General features: G+C 43.1%; 1 protein-coding gene across 1 annotated transcript in view; it reads right to left on the reverse strand.

The window, feature by feature from the left end:
• Nucleotides 1–12,223: 12,223 nt before the first annotated feature.
• Nucleotides 12,224–19,007, reverse strand: part of NXPH1 (neurexophilin 1) — a 201,699-nt gene continuing 194,915 nt past the window's right edge. Inside the window, exon 2 of the mRNA XM_056857370.1 lies at nt 12,224–13,046. Within this exon, the coding sequence (XP_056713348.1) occupies nt 12,285–13,046 (762 nt within the window). The 3' untranslated portion in view covers nt 12,224–12,284. The remainder of the gene's footprint in view (nt 13,047–19,007) is intronic.

The following is a 19,007-nucleotide window of genomic DNA, read 5'->3' on the forward strand; positions in this document are numbered from 1 at the left end:
CCCCAAAAACCTCCTGCCGGTGGCGAAGAGGGACCTGGCAACCCTAGCTAAATTGGATGTTGATGATTTACTTTATAGATCCTACTGAAATATCCATCAAAACAGGCTGAGTGTGCTTGGAGGAAGGACACATACTATGGCTAGCCTCCAAAAGAATAGGGGTCCAGGGCCTCCCCTCCCTGACTTAGCCCCCCTCCCACCGGGCAAGCCACAAACAACCAGGCCCTGAGGGCCTTTACCCAGAGACAAAGGCAGCAGGGGACCCAGGCACAGTGGCCAGCCTGGCAGGCCAGGCAGTGACAGGCCTCAACTTAGGGTTGTCAAGCTCCAGGTACTAGCTGGAGATCTCCTGCTATTATAACTGATCGCCAGTCGATAGAGATCAGTTCACCTGGAGAAAATGGCCGCTTTGGCAATTGGACTCTTTGGCATTGAAGTCCCTCCCCTCCCCAAACCCTGCCCTCCTCAGGCTCCGCCCCAAAAACCTCCCGCTGGTAGTGAAAGACTTGGCAACCCTACCTCAACTGCATATTGGCCCCCACCATTGCTAGAGAGGAGGCTGGAAACCTGGACAGCCTAGAGGCAACCTATAAAGGTGAAGGCTGGCTGCCCAGAAGGACCAGGGTAAGATGAAGGTGGAGAAGGGAGGCTGGGCCTGATACTTTTAAAGCCCAGGAGAGAGAGCAAAGAACAGATAGCCTTGTGAATGGGTGCCCACCCTCCTTTTATCACTTCTACGAAAAAGGCAGGGCCAAACCCTGATTGGGGCCAAGGTCCAGGGGGTGGGGCCAAGGGTTATATAATTTAAGTTTCCAAGTCAAGTCAGGGAGGAAAAATTTGGTGGAGAACACAGAGCCAAAGTGTAAGAAAAGTGTGCTCACTTGTGGGGGGGAGGAAGACTAGGGTGCCTGAACCCCCTCTCCTTCCCATTCTGAGGCCAGCAGGGAGGCTGGCCCAAACCCCTCTAGGATGGCAGTGGATGGGCAAGCCAGTACAGCAAAGGGGAAGCCCCACAGTAGAAGAAGGGATGGGGAGGCATCCTCTGCTTGAGCAGTGACAGTAACGCATGAGTGCAGTGGCGACCCAAGCATCACTTCTCAGGGCCCAGCACAAACCTGTAACACAGAGCCCCGTGCTTACACACATAATCCATACTCTATATACCATCTCGTGAGTTATGAAATGAAGAATTCTATGATATTCTATTAGGTCTGGGCCCTGATAACTCTAGGCTGCACTTGCACCAGCGGATCCTACAATTGGTGCAAAGTGCTGTTGAGTCACAGCCAACTTATGGCGACCCTGTACAGTTTTCAAGTCAAGAGACAAACAGGTTTGCCATTACCATCCTCTGTGTAGTGACTATGGACTTTCATGGTGGTCTCCTATCCAAGCACTAACCAACATTGACCCTACTTAGCTTCCTAGAGCTGAGATCAAGTTAGCCATCTGAGTTAGGGTGGGATCATACGATTCGGTTTCACTACAGATCTTCAAACAACTCTCTCTCTTGAAGAAAAATAGTAATAGTAGTGATTCCAATATGAAACCATGCAATTTCTTTGCTTAAAATTCAGTGCTTCCAAACAAGGTGGGGTTTATCTCTGCAGCAGTCTCAGCAATTTATTGTTTTAAGGCGAATCCCTCTTACAAATGCAAAGAAATGCAAAACCTCTCGAGTTTTTGAAGGGCTTCCCCCTACAAGAATGAAGATCAAGGGGCACATGCCTGCCTGGTAATGCACTCATCTTCTCCTGTCCACGCTCATCTCCTGTCCCCCATCATGCCTATGAAAGCCAAGCAGTATCAGGCAGTATCAAAAATAGCAGGAGAAGGGTCTACCACTTGTGCCACAGCATGGTGGGGGTCAGTCATTCTGCTTTGACTTGGCAGGCCCAAGGCAATGCAGGAAGAAGCATCAGGTGGACACCTCATTCATAGTGCTACTTAGGTGATGTATCAAAGTAAAGCTGGCTCAATGCCTGAGTGACCACCTCTGCAGCTCTCCTCAGAATCTGCTTGGGTGATGGCGTATTCCTTTGAAAGTTCTTTTGCTGACATCAGGCTCCAAGACAAGTTGCAGGCCATCATTTGAATCTCTTGTGGGCACCATGGGAGGAGGCATACCCCTCTACTTCTGACACCACCACCAAGAAGGAGGAGGAGGAGTTGGTTTTTATACCCCAATTTTCTCTACCTTTAAGGAGTCTCAAACCGGCTTACAATCGGCTTCCCTTCCTCTCCCCACAACAGACACCTTGTGAGGTAGGTTGGGCTGAGTGAGTTCAGAAAGAACTGTAGCCCAAGGTCACTCAGCTGGCTTCATGTGTAGGGGCAGTTCACCAGATTAGAGTCCGCCATTCATGTGGAGGAGTGTAGAATCAAATCTAGTTCTCCAGATTAGAGTCTGCTGCTCTTAACCACTACACCACGCTGACATGAGTGTCCACTATGGACCACCTTAGAGCTCCACATCAGGAGGCACATCCCTCCCCCTCCCCCCATATACACACATACTCCTGCAACTGGTACTGGAATCCATGGTTCGGATTCTTTGGGAGCAGGATGGAATAAGGGCACTTGGGATGGCAAAATAGGTTGAACTGGACCAGGTCAAAGTTGAGCATGAAAGGCCTCAGCTGTGATGAAACAAGTGACAGGCCAGACAGTGGTTCCTCCCATTATGCTGATGCTCCTTCAAAACATGGCTGACCAGGAGCATTTCCAATGAAGAAATAGCCTGTTTTTCACTCAAATACATACATGCTTTTTGCCTTTGGGAAGAAAGCAGCTGGGACAGATACTGAGGGGAAAGTGTTGAAGAGGAATGGGTCAATCACCCCTTTCCCCATCCACTGCTCTTCTGCTTCCTAATCATGGCTACCCTTTAATTTTAACAGGGTTTGTAGACTGTTAAATGTGTCCTTGGTGTAATGTCTTGTTTGGTCCTTCCTTTAAGAAAAACACAGTAACATGTTATTTGGGCGAGCCTTGTGAATTTATATTCATTAGGCTCCCTTTTCCTTTTAGAGCCAACTTCTTTTTAATGACTGCCATACATAGAGGGGATCTTGTTAAGGATTTTGCTGAAAGAACAGCTTTTCAGCAATACATCCCATTTTTGTATTTCTAACTCAGACCTCTACATCTCACAAATAGGAACAAAAAGGTGGTACTGGGGTACCTAGAAAAGTATGTGTATAATAAGCATAATCTATTTCAAGAAAAGGTGTCTAGGGGAAAGAGTTTCACAGAAGAGCAAAACATGTATAAATTTACATTACTTAGAGGTAGCTGTAACATGTGCTTATTACTTTAAGCCTTATGGCTTGATGCATCAAGTACAATCTTTGCATGAAGAGCTCCATGCCTGGATTTGCTATATGAAAAGCATGAAAAAAATACTGAGTAGGGGGACTACAGAGTGCATGAATAATATTCCAACATTTTTAAATGGTTTTTGAATGGTATGTGAAATGTGCCCTGATCTGGATGGCCCAGGCTAGCCTGATCTTGTTAGATCTTGGAAGCTAAGTTGGGTCAGCCCTGGGCCATGTCCGCACTGGGTGTTTGCGGCAATGACTTCTGCGGGCTTTCCTTGCATGTTCCCACTTACTCTCAACTGAAGGATTTCCGAAGTGTTATCAGAGCACAATTTCTCCACAGTAAGAGGATCCGCTTATACGGCGAAGTAAAAAAATGAAACGTCTTTCTCATCCAGAGCCTTAAAGTGGGAACATGCAATCAGTGTTGAATCCACTTCCTGCTGCCAACCCACCCCCCACTCCTCCAGCCTCCCTAATGGAGTCTGGACCAATCGCTGTCCTCTTGCTTCGAGCGCCGACTGGGCATGCGTGGGAGCCCGTTGATCCTGGCTTATCACATGCAGCGGATAAAGGCGGCGCGGTGGGAACAGGATGGAACTCGTCTTGGATGCTTTCATACTGGACGCATGGAAATAGCGAGGTAAGTTGCTGGTGCGTTCACGGGCCTGGTTAGCACTTAGATGGGGGATAGGCTTGCCAGGTCCCTCTTTACCACCAGCAGGAGGTTTTTGGGGCGGAGCCTGAGGAGGGTGGGGTTTGGGGAGGGGAGGAACGTCAATGCCATAGAGTCCAATTGCCAAAGAGGCCATTTTCTCCAGGTGAACTGATCTCTATTGGCTGGAAATCAGTTGTAATAGCAGGAGATCTTCTGCTATTAACTGGAGTTGGCAATCCTAATGGGAGACCATCAAGGAAGTTCAGGATTGCTACACACAGTTTGGCAATGGCAAACCCCTCTGTTTGTCTCTTACCTTGAAAAGCCTACGAGGTCATCGTAAGTCAGCTGCAACTGAGGCTGCAGCATAGATCTATATAGGGGGCATTATAATATTGGCTGTTTTATTTTCAATTCCTTTCCTAATAATCCTAATAATAAATGTAGAGTTTGTCCTTTTCACTGCTGCTGCACACCGGGTTGACACTTTTACTGAGCTATCTACTATGACCCCAAGATTTCTTTCCCTCTCAGTCTCAGCGAATTCAGACCCAATTAGCATATACTTGAAGTTTTGTTCCAATGCTCAGCACTTTACACTTACCGGTACTTACATTGAACTTCATTTGCCACATTGTTGCCCACTCATGCAATTTCTGAAGATCCTCTTGGAAATGGCTTAGGTTAGGCTTAGGTTTTCACCATCTTGATTACTTTTGTGCCATTTGCAAACCTGACCGCTGCTCTGCTCACCCCCAGTTCCAGATCATTTCTGAACAAATTAAATAGCACCATCCCCAATACTGATCCTTGTGGGACCCCACTGCTTACTTCCCTCTGTTGTGAGAATTTTCCATTTATTCCTACTCTTTCTTTCCTATTGTTTAACCAGTTTTAATGCATAAAAGGACCTGCCACTTTATCCAACTGCTAAGTTGATTCAAGAGTCTTTGGTGAGGTACCTTGTCAAAAGCCTGTTGAAAGTCCAAATATATAATGTCTACTGGGTCACTATTCTCTACATGCTTGCACACTTTCTCAAACAACCCCACAAAATTGGTAAGGCAGGACTTTCCTTTGCAGAAGCCATGATGATTTTCCCTCAGCAGGCTTTGTTCCTCTATGTGCCTAATAATCTATCTTTGATTACAGTTTCTACTAATTCGCCTGAGACAGACATTAGGCTAACTGGCCTGTAATTTCCTGGTTCCCTTCTGGAACTCTTTTAAAAATTGGTGTAATATTTGCTACTCCCCATTCTTCTTGTACAGTGGCTGAATGTAGACATAAGTTGTACGGGTTAGTAGAGCAACAATTTCACATTTGAATTCCCCAAGAACTCTTGGGCATAGGTCATCAGGAACTGGATACTTATTGTTTTTTAATTTCCCCAATAAGTCTAGAACTTCATCTGTCATCATCTCAGTTTGACTCAGTTCTTCAGACGCCCTTTCTGAAAATAGTGGCTGTGGCATGGGTACACACTTTCCACAATGAACACATGCAAAAAATGTATTGAGCTCTAAATGGTCTGGGACCGTCCTACCACTGGGACCACCTCTCCTAGTATGTGCCCCCTCGCCTGCTTAGATCATCATCACAGGGCCTTCTGCAGGTGCCTGGCCCAAGAATTGTCCACTTGTCAACCACCAGAGCGGGGGCATTTTCAGTGGTTGCCCCTTTTCTCTGGAATCAGCTTCCCGGGGAAATTTTTGCCCTGCAGGATCTTTTCATATTCTGTTGGGGATGTAAGGCTGCTTTGTTTTGTGTGGCCTTTGGCTAATACCCAGGAATGACTGTATCCCATTGATTTTCTCCATTCCACCATGTGTCTGGGACATGTGCTATATCTAAATTGTCATTTAGCACAAAGCACTTCAGCTCCTTCCTCTTGCCTCAGAGACCTGGTATGTTGACATGTAGCATTAGTACATTGACACCTATAACACATTTCCCACTCCAATAAATTTGCTTCTCTCATCCCTTTTGTCTCCACATGTGGTGGAAGTTGAAGAACTACCATTTCTTATGTACCAGCTGTAAAAAAATTGCCCCCTCCTTCATTTCCTGCTATATTAGCCCAAGAGGTGGAGAGGAACCAAGTACATGACAGAGGGCTTTTACTTCCCCCACCCTCCCTTCTCACTCTCATTTTTTTGGTTGCCACCACCACCCCAGCTGTGCCCTTTTTTCCTACTTGTGGCTTGAGGCAGGGATATGGGTTCTCTCTCTGTGTGTGTGATTGTGTACAGCTTCACACCTGCCCTCCTCCCTGGCCAGCTGTCTGTAGCCCAGTCAGGTGTTCTTGCTCTATTGCATGAATGGTCAAGGCACCCAGGTGAGAACTTTGACTCTGCTTAGGATGACAGTCTTTTCTGTATTACACTAGTACTGCATTACTTCTGCTGCTAAAATTTGGTCTGAGAAGAATGATTTGTTTAATGTTTTGAACACCAGAACATGGAATGTCATAGTTAAGTGACTCAACAAAGTTAATGCATGCTTTGAGGTATGTGTTGTGAAAAATTAAATTCTTAACATAGGCATTTGAGGTATATCTGCATAAGAATGGAACAGAAGTAGCAAGTCTTACACAAAATTGCATTGCTTGAGTTCTGAAAAGACAATAAATGTGCACAGTGCAATTCTTTTCCCAATGTTGGGCATTGATTAAGAGCGTGTCGGTTGAGATTTTTTAAATATATGATCTGTTCAAACACAGGTTACTCTTTGTTGATCATACTGAACAATAAATTCCAAAGGTGCCATGTGCCTATGGTTATAATTCTAAAATAATTCTACCTACCCATAATAGATGTGTCAATCAGCTTTACAACAAACATTCAAGAAAATATTTAACACATGAACACATATCAATATTTGTATCTCAATGGAGAACTTTAATTCTGTAACTGGGAATGATAATACAGACTGTGAAAACATCATGGGAAAGAAAGAACATACTCAAGAGACAATGATGACAATACTTTGCTTCCGTCCTCTATTTTAACTATTTGTTTTTAATAAACACAATATTTGGCACAATCATGTCTATCCAAAAGCATGGATTTCTAGTTATGGCTCTAGGATACTACAAAATTATAAACTTTTTTTTAGTCTAGGCTGAAAAACAAGCATGCTAGATTGTGTTAGGGTCTACATGGACACTTGAGTAAAAGTCTACTGTTGCTGGTCAGTGATCCACATTCAGAAAGAGATTGAAGTTACAATCCAAAGAATATTTACTAGGAAGGAAGTCCTACTGAACTCAGTAGGACTTACTTTCATGTAAACATGTTTAGGATCAGGCTGTAAGAAGAATTAAGACTTGTCAAATAAAGATAAGATTAAAGCATTTGTGATCAGTAGAGATACCTATTCTGCCCTTCTCTTAGAGAAATATGCTACATTTGGAACAAAACCGAAGAAATCTGGACAGATATGAAAAGACATTCATGTCACAAGTTAGAAAATTTGTGGGAACCAATCATTTTTTAAAAAATTAAGAAGTGAAGAGGGGAAGAACCAGAGAGTGGTGAATAAGAACTTGGTCTTTAAGTAACTGATTGATAGGTGGTCTTTTGGTCCTTTCCACCTCTGTGAACTTACGATTCCATGAAAGAGACAATGTGCAGATCCTGTATATTTCAGTTTGTAAAGTATCCATAGTCAGTGGTCACATGACCGAGTAGTTTCAAGTAGAATCTTGTATCAAAGATACATACTAACAGTTCAGTCCTAAAGAGAGTTATTCCCTTACAGTCCATTGACCCAACAGAGCACTTCTGCAGATGGAATGATTTCCATCTTTAACATTCCTCCTCCTGCTGCAGACCAGGATACAACCCCCCTCAAATGCTGGTCCTGAGGGCAACTATGTTTGGGATTGCATTGTTAAATCTGTCACTTTTTACTCTACAAATACATTGCCCCATTCATTTTGGATTGCATAATTCGTTCCAGCTAGAGACTGAAGGACAACAGGTCTAATGACCAACCACTTGACTAGATATATAAAGTCCAAGATAGGATGAATGAAAAAAAAATCTTAGTGCAGCAAGGAAGCAGACAAAGCAATCAATAATAAATATTTTTAAAAAACAAGAAAAAATGGTTAGTATGTAGTTTTTGCTATTTGAATTCCACCACACAACACATGACGGTAGCTATGAAAATAACATCAATAGCAAGTAGTTACTTCCAGAAAAATGTTTGTCACTGAATGTATTTAGAAAGTTAAATAGTGAACTCATTTGATACAGAGATAACACATTCCCTGAAAACATCGCAGTCCTGAGGAATCCTATCCACAGAAAAATCATGATTCCCAATCTGTAAAGCTCTGTCTGCAAATACCCAGGAGGTAGGAGGAGCCTATAATGAAAGTTGAGAAATTCTCTTATCTCACCTACCCAGAATGAAATATAGGGGCAAAACGAAGAACCTAAAATTAGTCTCAATAATGACTGGAATTATCTGTTGTTGTTGTTGTTGTTTTAAAAAACCCATTTTACTTACCTTACTTTATAATACTTTATAGTATGTAAAGCTTCAGTACCAAGAAACTAAAATGTTGGAAACTAAGTGTCAAAAGGGCCAAGGATGAGCATACCTTGGGATGGTATTCCAGAGTTTTGATACCTGGGGTGAAGTTTTTACAATATTGACACAGGAGGCAATAACAATTTCTCCCAGCATCATGCCCTCTCCTTTGCCCAGTCATGATGGGCAAGTTGGGGTGGTTGTTTAAGAGCAATAATGGTGCTTCTGGGATCCCCCCCCCCTATCTATCAGTTGCAGTATTGTTTGCATCAGGTAGTCCCAGAATATCCATGCTACCTTCCTTGGGAGAAAGTCTGTGCCTGTATATTGTCAAAGAGAAAGGAAAAGAAATGCTGCCAAGGCAATCTGGGTGATGGATGCTTCCAACATCATGGCTTAACTTTTCAAGGTACACTTCTGCCCTGGCACTCTTTTAGGGGCCATTGTTCGCTGAGAAATATTTTCCATATGAACCCTCCTGCTGACTGAGATCAAGGAAGATCTACTCTGAGACCCAACAGAGATGAAAATATGGAGTAGGGCCTTCTCTACTATAGTTCCTACACTAAGTCAGTCTTTCTAAAGGTAAAGGTCCCCTGTGCAAGCACCGGGTCATTCCTGACCCATGGGGTGACGTCACATCCCAACGTTTTCAAGGCAGACTTTTTGTTTACAGGGTGGTTTGCCAGTGCCTTCCCCAGTCATCTTCCTTTCACCCCCAGCAAGCTGGGTACTCATTTTACCGACCACGGAAGGATGGAAGGCTGAGTCAACCTTGAGACGGCTACCTGAAACCAACTTCCGTTGGGATCGAACTAAAGTCGTGAGCAGAGCTTGAACTGCAGTACTGCAGCTTACCACTCTGTGCCACAGGGCTCTTTCAGTCCTACAGAGACTTAATTTGCTAATTTGGGGAAATAATTTTATTTAAATAGGTATTCAATTCAACTGACATTGATTTTTGTGCGTTTACCATTGCATTTATTTTAGGGATTCTGGGAACTCGCATTTTTAACTTTATTGCCAAGAAAAAAAATTTCCACAGAAAGAATGATGGGACACAAATTCTAAAATGAATAAACATCCATCAAACAATAGTTTCAGTCTTAATCTATTGCTATCAGCCCTAGACTGTTCTTTGCATGAAACTGTGGGCCTCTTCACTCTTAACTCTATGGCAGAGGGCATGCTTATCATGCATAATAATCCTAGCTTTCTTAGCATCTCCACTTAAAAGGGATATCAAGAAGGAAGCTTGGGAAAGACTGTGGCCTGAGAGTTGCTACCTAAAGGAGCTGACAGTGCTGAGTGAGGTGGACCAGCTTGTACGTGGTCATATGTCTTAGAAATGTATCATCAATAAAAGATGCTGAGATACTGAAAGGACTTGGAGGCAGTATGTAGTAGTGGATATAATGATGGGTGGGAACCAAGGTTCCCTGGGTTCAAATGGCTGTTCAGCTATGAAGTTCCCTGGGAGTCTTTGGGCAAATCACCGTCTCTTCGCTCAGCCTACTCTCAGGATTGCTGAGCAGAAAAATAGTGATCAGTGGCATTTTGTGCGTGCGTCATGGCAAACCCAGACCATCAGATCCACTTTTCTTTGCTGTATACCAAAAATCAATGGGCAGCATGAAGAGCCACTCGTATGAAGGAAGAGGGAGCAGTCTGCATTTGGTGGTGTTTTTAAAGGACTGCTGATTACCTGTGTGAATGAGTGGAACTAGGTATTACCGTAGCACAGTCTGCAGATCAGAACGCAAGTTGTGCTGATTACATGTAATGCCAGGATGGCAATTTAATGCACAAGTGCTTAACTAGGACAGAACCCACGCACCCCCACTCTCGAGATGTCCTTCCAAATGGCTTATCCTCTGCTGTTTTTCTCTCCCTGGGGGTTATTTCCAGTGAGAGTCTAAGCTTCATCAAGAAAAAAATGGTGGGGGGGAATCCGTTTTGTGGGGGGGTGTATTCTGCCTATACTGCTTGTCCGCCTGCTGTACTTTCAATCCCCACCACAAAGACAGTAAATCAGCAGCAACCCTGTTTTGGTGCATGAGGCTGATGCTGTCACCTTACTGTATTCCTACTATTCCAGGTAGGGTTGCTAGCTCCAGGTTGGGAAATACTTGGAGATTTTAGAGGTGGAGCCTGAGGAGGGCAGGGTTTGGAGAGAGGAGGGACCTCAATGCCCTAGAATCCAATTGCCAAAGCGGTCATTTTCTCCAGGGGAACTGATCTCTGTCAACTGGAGATCAGTTGTAATAGCAGGAGATCTCTAGCCTCCTCCTGGAGGTTGGCAACCCTAATCCTAGGGTTGTCAGGTGCATAAATAAGCTACAAGTGACACGCTTTTGTGCTCTGGAAAGGCCCACGAAGCCACACACCAGGAAAGAGAAAATGGCCTATACAAAACAGCTTTGGAGGGTCAGAGTTGAAGATATTCTGCGTATGTTAGACAACAAAGGAGGCCGCTTCCGTTGTGGAACCAGTCTTCAGCCCACACTACTTAAGCCATCTACAGAGTGCATATTGAAACTGGAATTTAAGTATTTTATTTGTATGTACATTTCAATCTTTTCCACCTGAAATAAAAGGTCTAAGTACAGACAGACTGTAAATGTTGTAAGTGTATAGCTTTCAACAATACTTTTAGCTGAATAAATGCTTTGTACAGAATTCTGTCTTCTTAAATGGCGTTTACAGCTACATTGATAAAATGGATTCCTCATTTCCTTGTTTTGTTTTTAACCAATAACAAGCAGAGAGACAAATACAAGTTAATATTAATAAGCAGCTCAAATAACACTGGTTAAACTATGTACAATACAAACCATTCATACAAATGAAGACTAGGATATTGAATTTGTTACAATATTTTTTGTAATAAAGATAAGACAGTCATTTACAACTTACATGTTACCTATCAGGCATTTTCCTTTCTTGAAGAGTGTTTTGGCTGGTCTTGTTTCTACCTGGTTTAAGTGACAACTACCAAAATACAAAAATCATAAAGTCTGGCCACATGTAAATTCCAATGGTTGCTCATCTTTATTAGTTTAACAGGCTTCCTCTGTGGAAAAAGAACCACCTAACACCACCTTGAATGTGCCCACTGTGCGCTGGAAGAAAGTCATTTCACTTTGCTGTGCTTATAGAGAGGAATACTGAACTTCACACACACATATCCCTTCCCACCCCAGCCTTTTAACAAGCATTTACTCCTACAGAATTATTTACCAGTACAGCTACTCCAAGTGGTAAAATGCATGAGAGGGGACCATCGATTATCATGTATTCAAGACGTAAAAGGAAATTTCCATAACAGTCTATGTTAGAAAACATTTTCTGTCTAGTTAATCCTTTTTGGCTTGATGATAGGTTATCCTGGAACATTATATATCAGACAATGAAAGCCCTCTTTAACAGGAATCTCAATAGATGTGAGCTGTAAAGAGGGAGAAGGGGGAGGGAGAGAGAAAGAAATTGTGTGTGGCGTTATTTAAAATCCATAGTGATTTACAGCCAGAGAGATATACATGGAGATGACTGGGCAGAAATGGCAAGAGATTGGTTTCCACTGACATATTTGCAGCCCGTTGACAGCAGCAGCAGAGCGTAGACACATTCCAGGCAAGAGATGTGGCCTTCTTCCTTGAAGTAACAGCCCTGCCATATGACCTCTTTATATCTTTCTCTTTTTTTTTTAATAATAATAATTATTTATTCCTCAGGGTCCAGTCTCAGACACACAGTTCTCTTCAACCTGAAGGGAAGTAAGGCGTGTCGCTGTGGTAATTATAATCAGGACACACCTTCTGAACTAGTTTATAATCTGTACTATAAAATGAAATGTAAATACAGATTACTTTAAAGGGCTTGGAACAGAGCCATGACACATGGCTTTGGGTCTGCTCCTGATAACATGTTTTTGAAGGGTCATAGTTGCAGATGGTGTTCTTGGTGGCTTTGTCGACCTTCTCGTATTCAATGCGGCAGTTAAAGGACTTGGAATCTTTGGCATCAATCACTGTTTGTTGTGCCAAGTCAAACTCCACTATTTTGGTCGGGGGCACCAAGCTGACAGATACATTCCCTTGGCCGGTGGAATTATGCCGGAAGTAAACACTAAACGTCCCATTTCCGTGATCGACTATTTTCCCAGTTATCAACAGGTTTAACTTCACTGTCTTGATGTTGGAATGAAAATCGCCCCAGCCAAACATTTTCTTAAACTTCCCAGTCTTGACAATGGGCCGTCTCTTTGCTCTGGGTCGAGGCTCTTGAAGGTCTGTCGAGTTCCTCAGCCAGTCCCAGAGATCTTGCTCGGAATAGGTTTCTGGGGCATCATACCGCAGGCTCAAATCTGTATCATTCTCTTTGCCATGAAAAGTCTGTGACAGCAGCCGGCTGATGGATAAGTCTTTGCTGCTTTCTGTCCATATGTGCTTTAGTGTGGATTTGGAACTGCCTGTTTTTAGAAGTTCTGATTTTCCACCACTGGTTAAATTTGCACATGTGACCTGAAAGAAAGGAAGGAGAAGGAGCTTAGATAAATTTATAACCCCAATTCCAGTCATCTCAAAACAATTGCACACAAAATTTGTTCGCACAATTGCTATGTTAGTTCAATAGCAAAAAGAAATCAGGGTGTGTCTCCTTTTTGACAGGATCCATTTGTCTTCTTTTACACAAGATATATGCCACACACACTATTAGTCTTTGAAAAGGTAAAGGTCCCCTGTGCAAGCACCGGGTCATTCCTGACCCATGTGGTAAAGTCACATCCCAACGTTTACTAGGCAGATTTGTTTACGGGGTGGTTTGCCAGTGCCTTCCCCAGTCATCTGCCCTTTACCCCCAGCAAGCTGGGTACTCATTTTACCAACCTCGGAAGGATGGAAAGCTGAGTCAACCTTGAGCCAGCTACCTGAAACCGACTTCTGTTGGGATCGAACTCAGGTCGTGAGCAGAGCTTGGACTGCAGTACTGCAGCTTACCACTCTGCACCACAGGGCACTTCCAAATCCCACCTTGATAATGCTTTGGGTACTACACATCTGAACAAGAAGCCTCCATCTTTCTCTGTTGTTCTCCTAATTTAAATGCCTTCCCAGGGGCCCTACTTCTTTAGCACAGCTTTTCTACATTTTTTTTTTTTTTTAGTTTTGGCTTACCTTCTGTTCTCCTGCCATGTGGCTTTCCATGCCTTCAAGCCTACAGCACATTATCATTTCCATTTTATCTAAGCTTTGTAGATGTACACCCTTTGGGTACAGACTACAGCCCTGATTCACAAGTAATTCACATACAGTCTGTGTACAGGGATTCATTTGATTTTTCATTCACTGTGGGTTTAAATGTGTTCCGTTCAATGTATGTGCAGCTGGGCGTGTGATTTCAAACCCCACATTTATCCAGGTTTTGGTCCCTGGTTTCATTTTTAAAGTGAAGGTGCATTGTCTTTTTCTCACCAACAGACACATACATGTAGGCTGTGCATGCGTTCACTGTAACTTCAGTAATTTGGACAGAACCTGGTATAACTTAAATACTTACTTAAATAATTCACAGTAGGTAGCCGTGTTAGTCTGTTTGCAGTAGTCAAAAAGGGCAAGAGTCCAGTAGCACCTTAAAGACTAACAACAATATTTTCTGGTAGGGTATGAGCTTTCGTGAGCCACAGCTCACTTCTTCAGATACAGCTAGTGTATCTGAAGAAGTGAGCTGTGGCTCACGAAAGCTCATACCCTACCAGAAAATATTTTTGTTAGTCTTTAAGGTGCTACTGGACTCTTGCCCTTTTTGACTACTTACTTAAATGTTATCATTACATTATTGCTGCTACTGCTACTACTACTGGTGGTGGAAAGTGCTGACAAGTCACAGCTGACTTATGGCGACCCCGTCGGGTTTTCAAGGCAAGAGACATTTGGAGTTGGTTTGCCATTGCCTGCTTTCATGTGGGCAAGAGAGTTCTAAGAGAGCTGTGACTTTCCCAAGGTCGCTCAGCAGGCTTCACGTGGAGGAGTGGGGAATCGAACCCGGTTCTCCAGATTAGAGTCTGGCGTGCTCTAGCACTACACCATGCTGGCTACTACTACTTATTAAGATGATTCTAAGGTATATGTCGATGATGATTTATTACAATAATTATTTTGCCATGATTATTATTCTTTGTGGCTCCATAAAGAATGGTAACCGGAATGCAGCGGGCTCCTGTTCCAAAAAGTTTACAATCTAAAATTTGTCACAGGGAAAGTAATAGAAGGAAAAGAGGAGGATGAGGAAAAGGCATTCATAAAAAATGTTGCTGAAGTCTGTCATACAGTCTGTCATACAGATATTCCCCCCCTTTTTTTTTACAGTACACGGTACCAGAATAAAATATGACTGCCATTAGAATATATGAAAGAGACAGCAAATTGGCACTCACACACACAAAGGGGGATAAATCTTTCATTCAAGTCATGCACAGGGCTGATCAGAACACACCTCATACTAAAGTCATTCATAATAACGAGACTCAGCTGTTATTTCCTAAATTTCTCAGTTACTCAGTGTAAGATTAATTGCTTTATATAACAGGAAATTGAGAATATGAACTGAGCACTTATCCCATCAATCTGGAGGATCTGTCTGATCTTCGCTGATTTGCCATTCCTTCCTACTATCTTACTTGCTAACAAAATTATTTCTATCCTTCAACAACAACAACATTTCAAAGATGCCCTCACAACAGAAATACCAAGACACCTGCAAGCAAACAGGGAGGGCTTTTCCATTTGCTGGCAATCATTCAGCTTCTCTCTCTCTCTCTCTCTCTCTCTCTCTCTCTCTCTCTCTCTCTCTCTCTCTCTCTCTCTCTCTCTCTCTCTCTCTCTCTCTCTCTTTACAGTGTGGTTTAGTGGTTAAGAGCAGTGGTTTGATTCCCCACTCCACCACATGAGCGGCGGACACTAATCTGGTGAACCGGGTTAGTTTCTCCACTCCTACACATGAAGCCAGCTCGGTGACCTTGGACTAGTCACAGCTCTCCTAGAGCTCTCTCAACCCCACCTACCTCACAGGGTGTCTGTTGTGGGGAGGGGAAGGTGATTGTAAGCCGGTTTGAATCTTCCTTAAGTGTTAGAGAAAGTCGGTATATAAAAACCAACTTTCTTTGTTTTTTTTCTTGCTTGCTTGCTGGATGTTGGCCTTGTGAACTGCTTCCGATCAGAACCATCTTCCTCCAGGGGTAGCTTCTCAGCTTTAAGGACCATCTCACAACCCAGAATATTTTCAGAATTATATATTTAAAAACATAGATCAACAATTTTTACTAACTAAGTATCTTCCCAGCTGCTCAAGGGAACAGGCAGAGGAAGTGAGACAAATATGGGTATATTTGCCCCTGGGATGATTTAGCCAATTTTCCCTCTTTTGAAATGCAGGGAAGATAAATACAGCCCAGCTTTTGATAGCTGATTTGTATCTGTGTCTGAGATCAGCACAGTGAGGGAAGAGAGAGGCTGTAATGAAATGCACTGATGGTGTACTAGTTAATGAAGCAGCAATGAAGATGTCACAGGGAGAAGGGGAAAAGACTTTGAATGTAATTCTTAAGCAGCGTATTGGGAGCAGGAGCCAAAGAGGAAGGGGGTTGAAAAATACAATGTGCCAGTCTCGCATGAATCTGTCTGTAAAATCAAAACCAAGGCAGTTAACTAACTAGTCTTCTGTACTTGCAGCTACAACTAGCAACTGCATTCTGCAGTAAAAAATGCAGCTCTTGTCTTCATTGTCCATCTCTTTTCTAAAACCTGTCTTTGAATATATCTTTTGTATTACAGGATTCTTTCTTTGAATATATCTTTTGTATTACAGGATTAAGCAATATATTCTCCCCGTTAGTGACCTGAACACCAAACATTTACATTTATAAAAAATACCTGGGGGTTGATCTAAGTAATAGTCCCTGATATGTAATGCTACTTGTAGAATGGGACAGGTGGTTGATATTCAGTGGTCAAGGAAAAGGACTCTGTGCATGCACAGAAAAACTTTGTTATTACTTCACAACATGTCCTAGATATGAAGAGGATGCAGAGCATAATGAATTAATGTACCGTAGTGTGGCTTTGGAATTGTGGTTCTTGAGCAAGCAACCTTCCCCAACTCCTTCCAAAACCTGCATGCCATTAGCATATTACATCAGCTTTGAGCTAACTTCACTGGTTCCCACTTAATTTCCAATCTCAATTCAAGATGATAGTTTTGAACTTTAAGGTCTATGTCATCTGGGACACAGTGCCTCAAGTTCTGTCTTCTCCAAGACAAACCTGTTTGTACTGTTCTTCCACTACCAGAGGATCAATGGGTGGCCGTATGCTGCAGAGTCTTCTTGGTGGTGGCCCCAATTTACTCCCTTTTCATGTACACTTGCTTCATCCCTTTTGAAGTTTGGAAAGCATGTAAAGACGCTCTTCTTTTGACAGGCATTTGTGCTGGATTAATGGTGATGGTGGTTGAAATATTCTGTTAATTTTGGTTATTTTAGATACTGGATTTTGGTCATTATAGCTTCTGTGTTGCCTTTGATTTTACATGCTGATTGTTCTATGTGCTTTGTAGTTTTGGTATTTTATCATGATCTTTTAAAAAAAAATTCTTGTTGCCATTTGGTAGTTTTAGTGGCTTCTCATAAGAACTCTGACACTTTTACTAAAACTCAGGATTTAAATTTTAAAAATAAATAACATTTTAATGAGTTTTTTTAGCGCAGCGTTCACAGCAGCTTGCTAACTAAACTGTCCAAAACAGGATCAAACGTAGCCAAGACTTATCTATTAAATTAAAAAAGTGATAGGTTGATGCCATCATGTGGTCAGCTCAAATGATGCCATATAATTCACACAAAACAAACCACTGACAAGTGAGTCATAATTTTACACATAAACCCCAAAGAAGACTGGATATAATCCTCAGTAGGTAACGAGGGTCTTTGAGCATAAGAACATTGTCATAATTAACTCGTTCTTCTACATAGGAACTCTTTTACCTGTACTACTGATGTTCTGTTCGACATAAATTCAATATCTATATGATCAACACATGAATGTATTATTCAGTAGGAGTAGTTTCTAAAGCTTAAATTGTTGATGGTAGAAAGCTACAAGTTCAGATATCTGCTTCATTTCAACATTATTCAGATATCAGAATTGTATGTTCCCAGACCATTTTCAAAAGGTATCTTTGTTAATAAGTTGCCTCCTGTTTCCTGAAGGAAGAACTATGAAGAAGACCATTCTTGTTAGATGAGGAAAGAAAGTGAATGCACACTTGCCTTAGATCAGGGATGGGGAACCTCAGGCCCGGGGGCCGTATGCGGCCCCCGAAGACATTTTCTGCGGCCCTCGGGAGCTCCGGGGCCAGGGGTGTGGGGGGGGAGGCGTGGAGGTTGGGGCCTGGTCGCGTGGGGCCGGCGTGCACAGGTGTGTGTGTGGGGGGGAAGGCTTTTCTTTCTTTTCTTCTTCTTTTTCTGTCACTCTTTCTCTCCCTCTCTCCCTCTTTTTCTGTCTCTTTGTCTGTCTCCCTCCGTCCTTTTCTTTCTTTCTCCCCCTCCCTCCATTTCTTTCTCCCTTACTCTCTCTTTTCCCCTCCCTCCCTTTTCCTCTTTCTCTGTTTTCTTTCCTTCCTCCCTTCCTTCCCTGTGGATCAGCTGCCTCCTGGAGCCTCGTTTGCTCAGGCCTACCGCTGGCTGCCCTCCCGCCTGGGAGGGGGGGAGGACAAGGGAGCGGGGGTGACCTCCAGGCCTTCTCTGCATGGTCTCCCCTGGGGTTGCCAACCTCCAGGTGGTGGATGGAGTCCTGGAAACCGTAGTCTCCCCCCCCCCCCGGGAGATCTACACCTGGTTATGGCCCCCGAATAATGTTATAAATGCGCAAATGGCCCTTGGCAGGAAAAAGGTTCCCCACCCCTGCCTTAGATGGTGTCAAGATGAGCAAGGGGAGGTAACTTGAGGCAAGTTTCCTATTAGGGAGATTTCCTGAAAGCTTATAGTTAAGCACCTGAGTGTGACAAGACAATGTACGAGGCGACTAAGGAGCATAGGAAGAAGTGATATCACTATTGTTATTTAGCAGTGCACATCACTAGGAAACAAAGACACACACTTGCATCATTAGGATCTGATCTTTCAGAAACAAAATGAAATTCAAGAGTGAGCCTGCACTTCCTTGGAAATGAAGAAGACCCAAATATAAGTGCAAAAAAATAAACATTCACAGCAAATCATGCTGCGGTTCAATTTGCTCCAGCCCTGTTAACTTCAAATCAGGAACAGGACACAACTGGGCCACGGCAAATCTGGTCAATCAAACAGGAGAGGGTGGCAGGCTGCTTTACCCAGCTGCACTCTCTCACCCAGAAGTGAAGGGGATGCTCTAGCACATTCCTCCAAAAAAACTCTATGGTTTCCAGAGTTGTTGTTTTTTAGAAACATG

Source organism: Euleptes europaea, chromosome 11, assembly GCF_029931775.1.
Source record: "Euleptes europaea isolate rEulEur1 chromosome 11, rEulEur1.hap1, whole genome shotgun sequence".
Lineage (NCBI taxonomy): Eukaryota > Metazoa > Chordata > Lepidosauria > Squamata > Sphaerodactylidae > Euleptes > Euleptes europaea.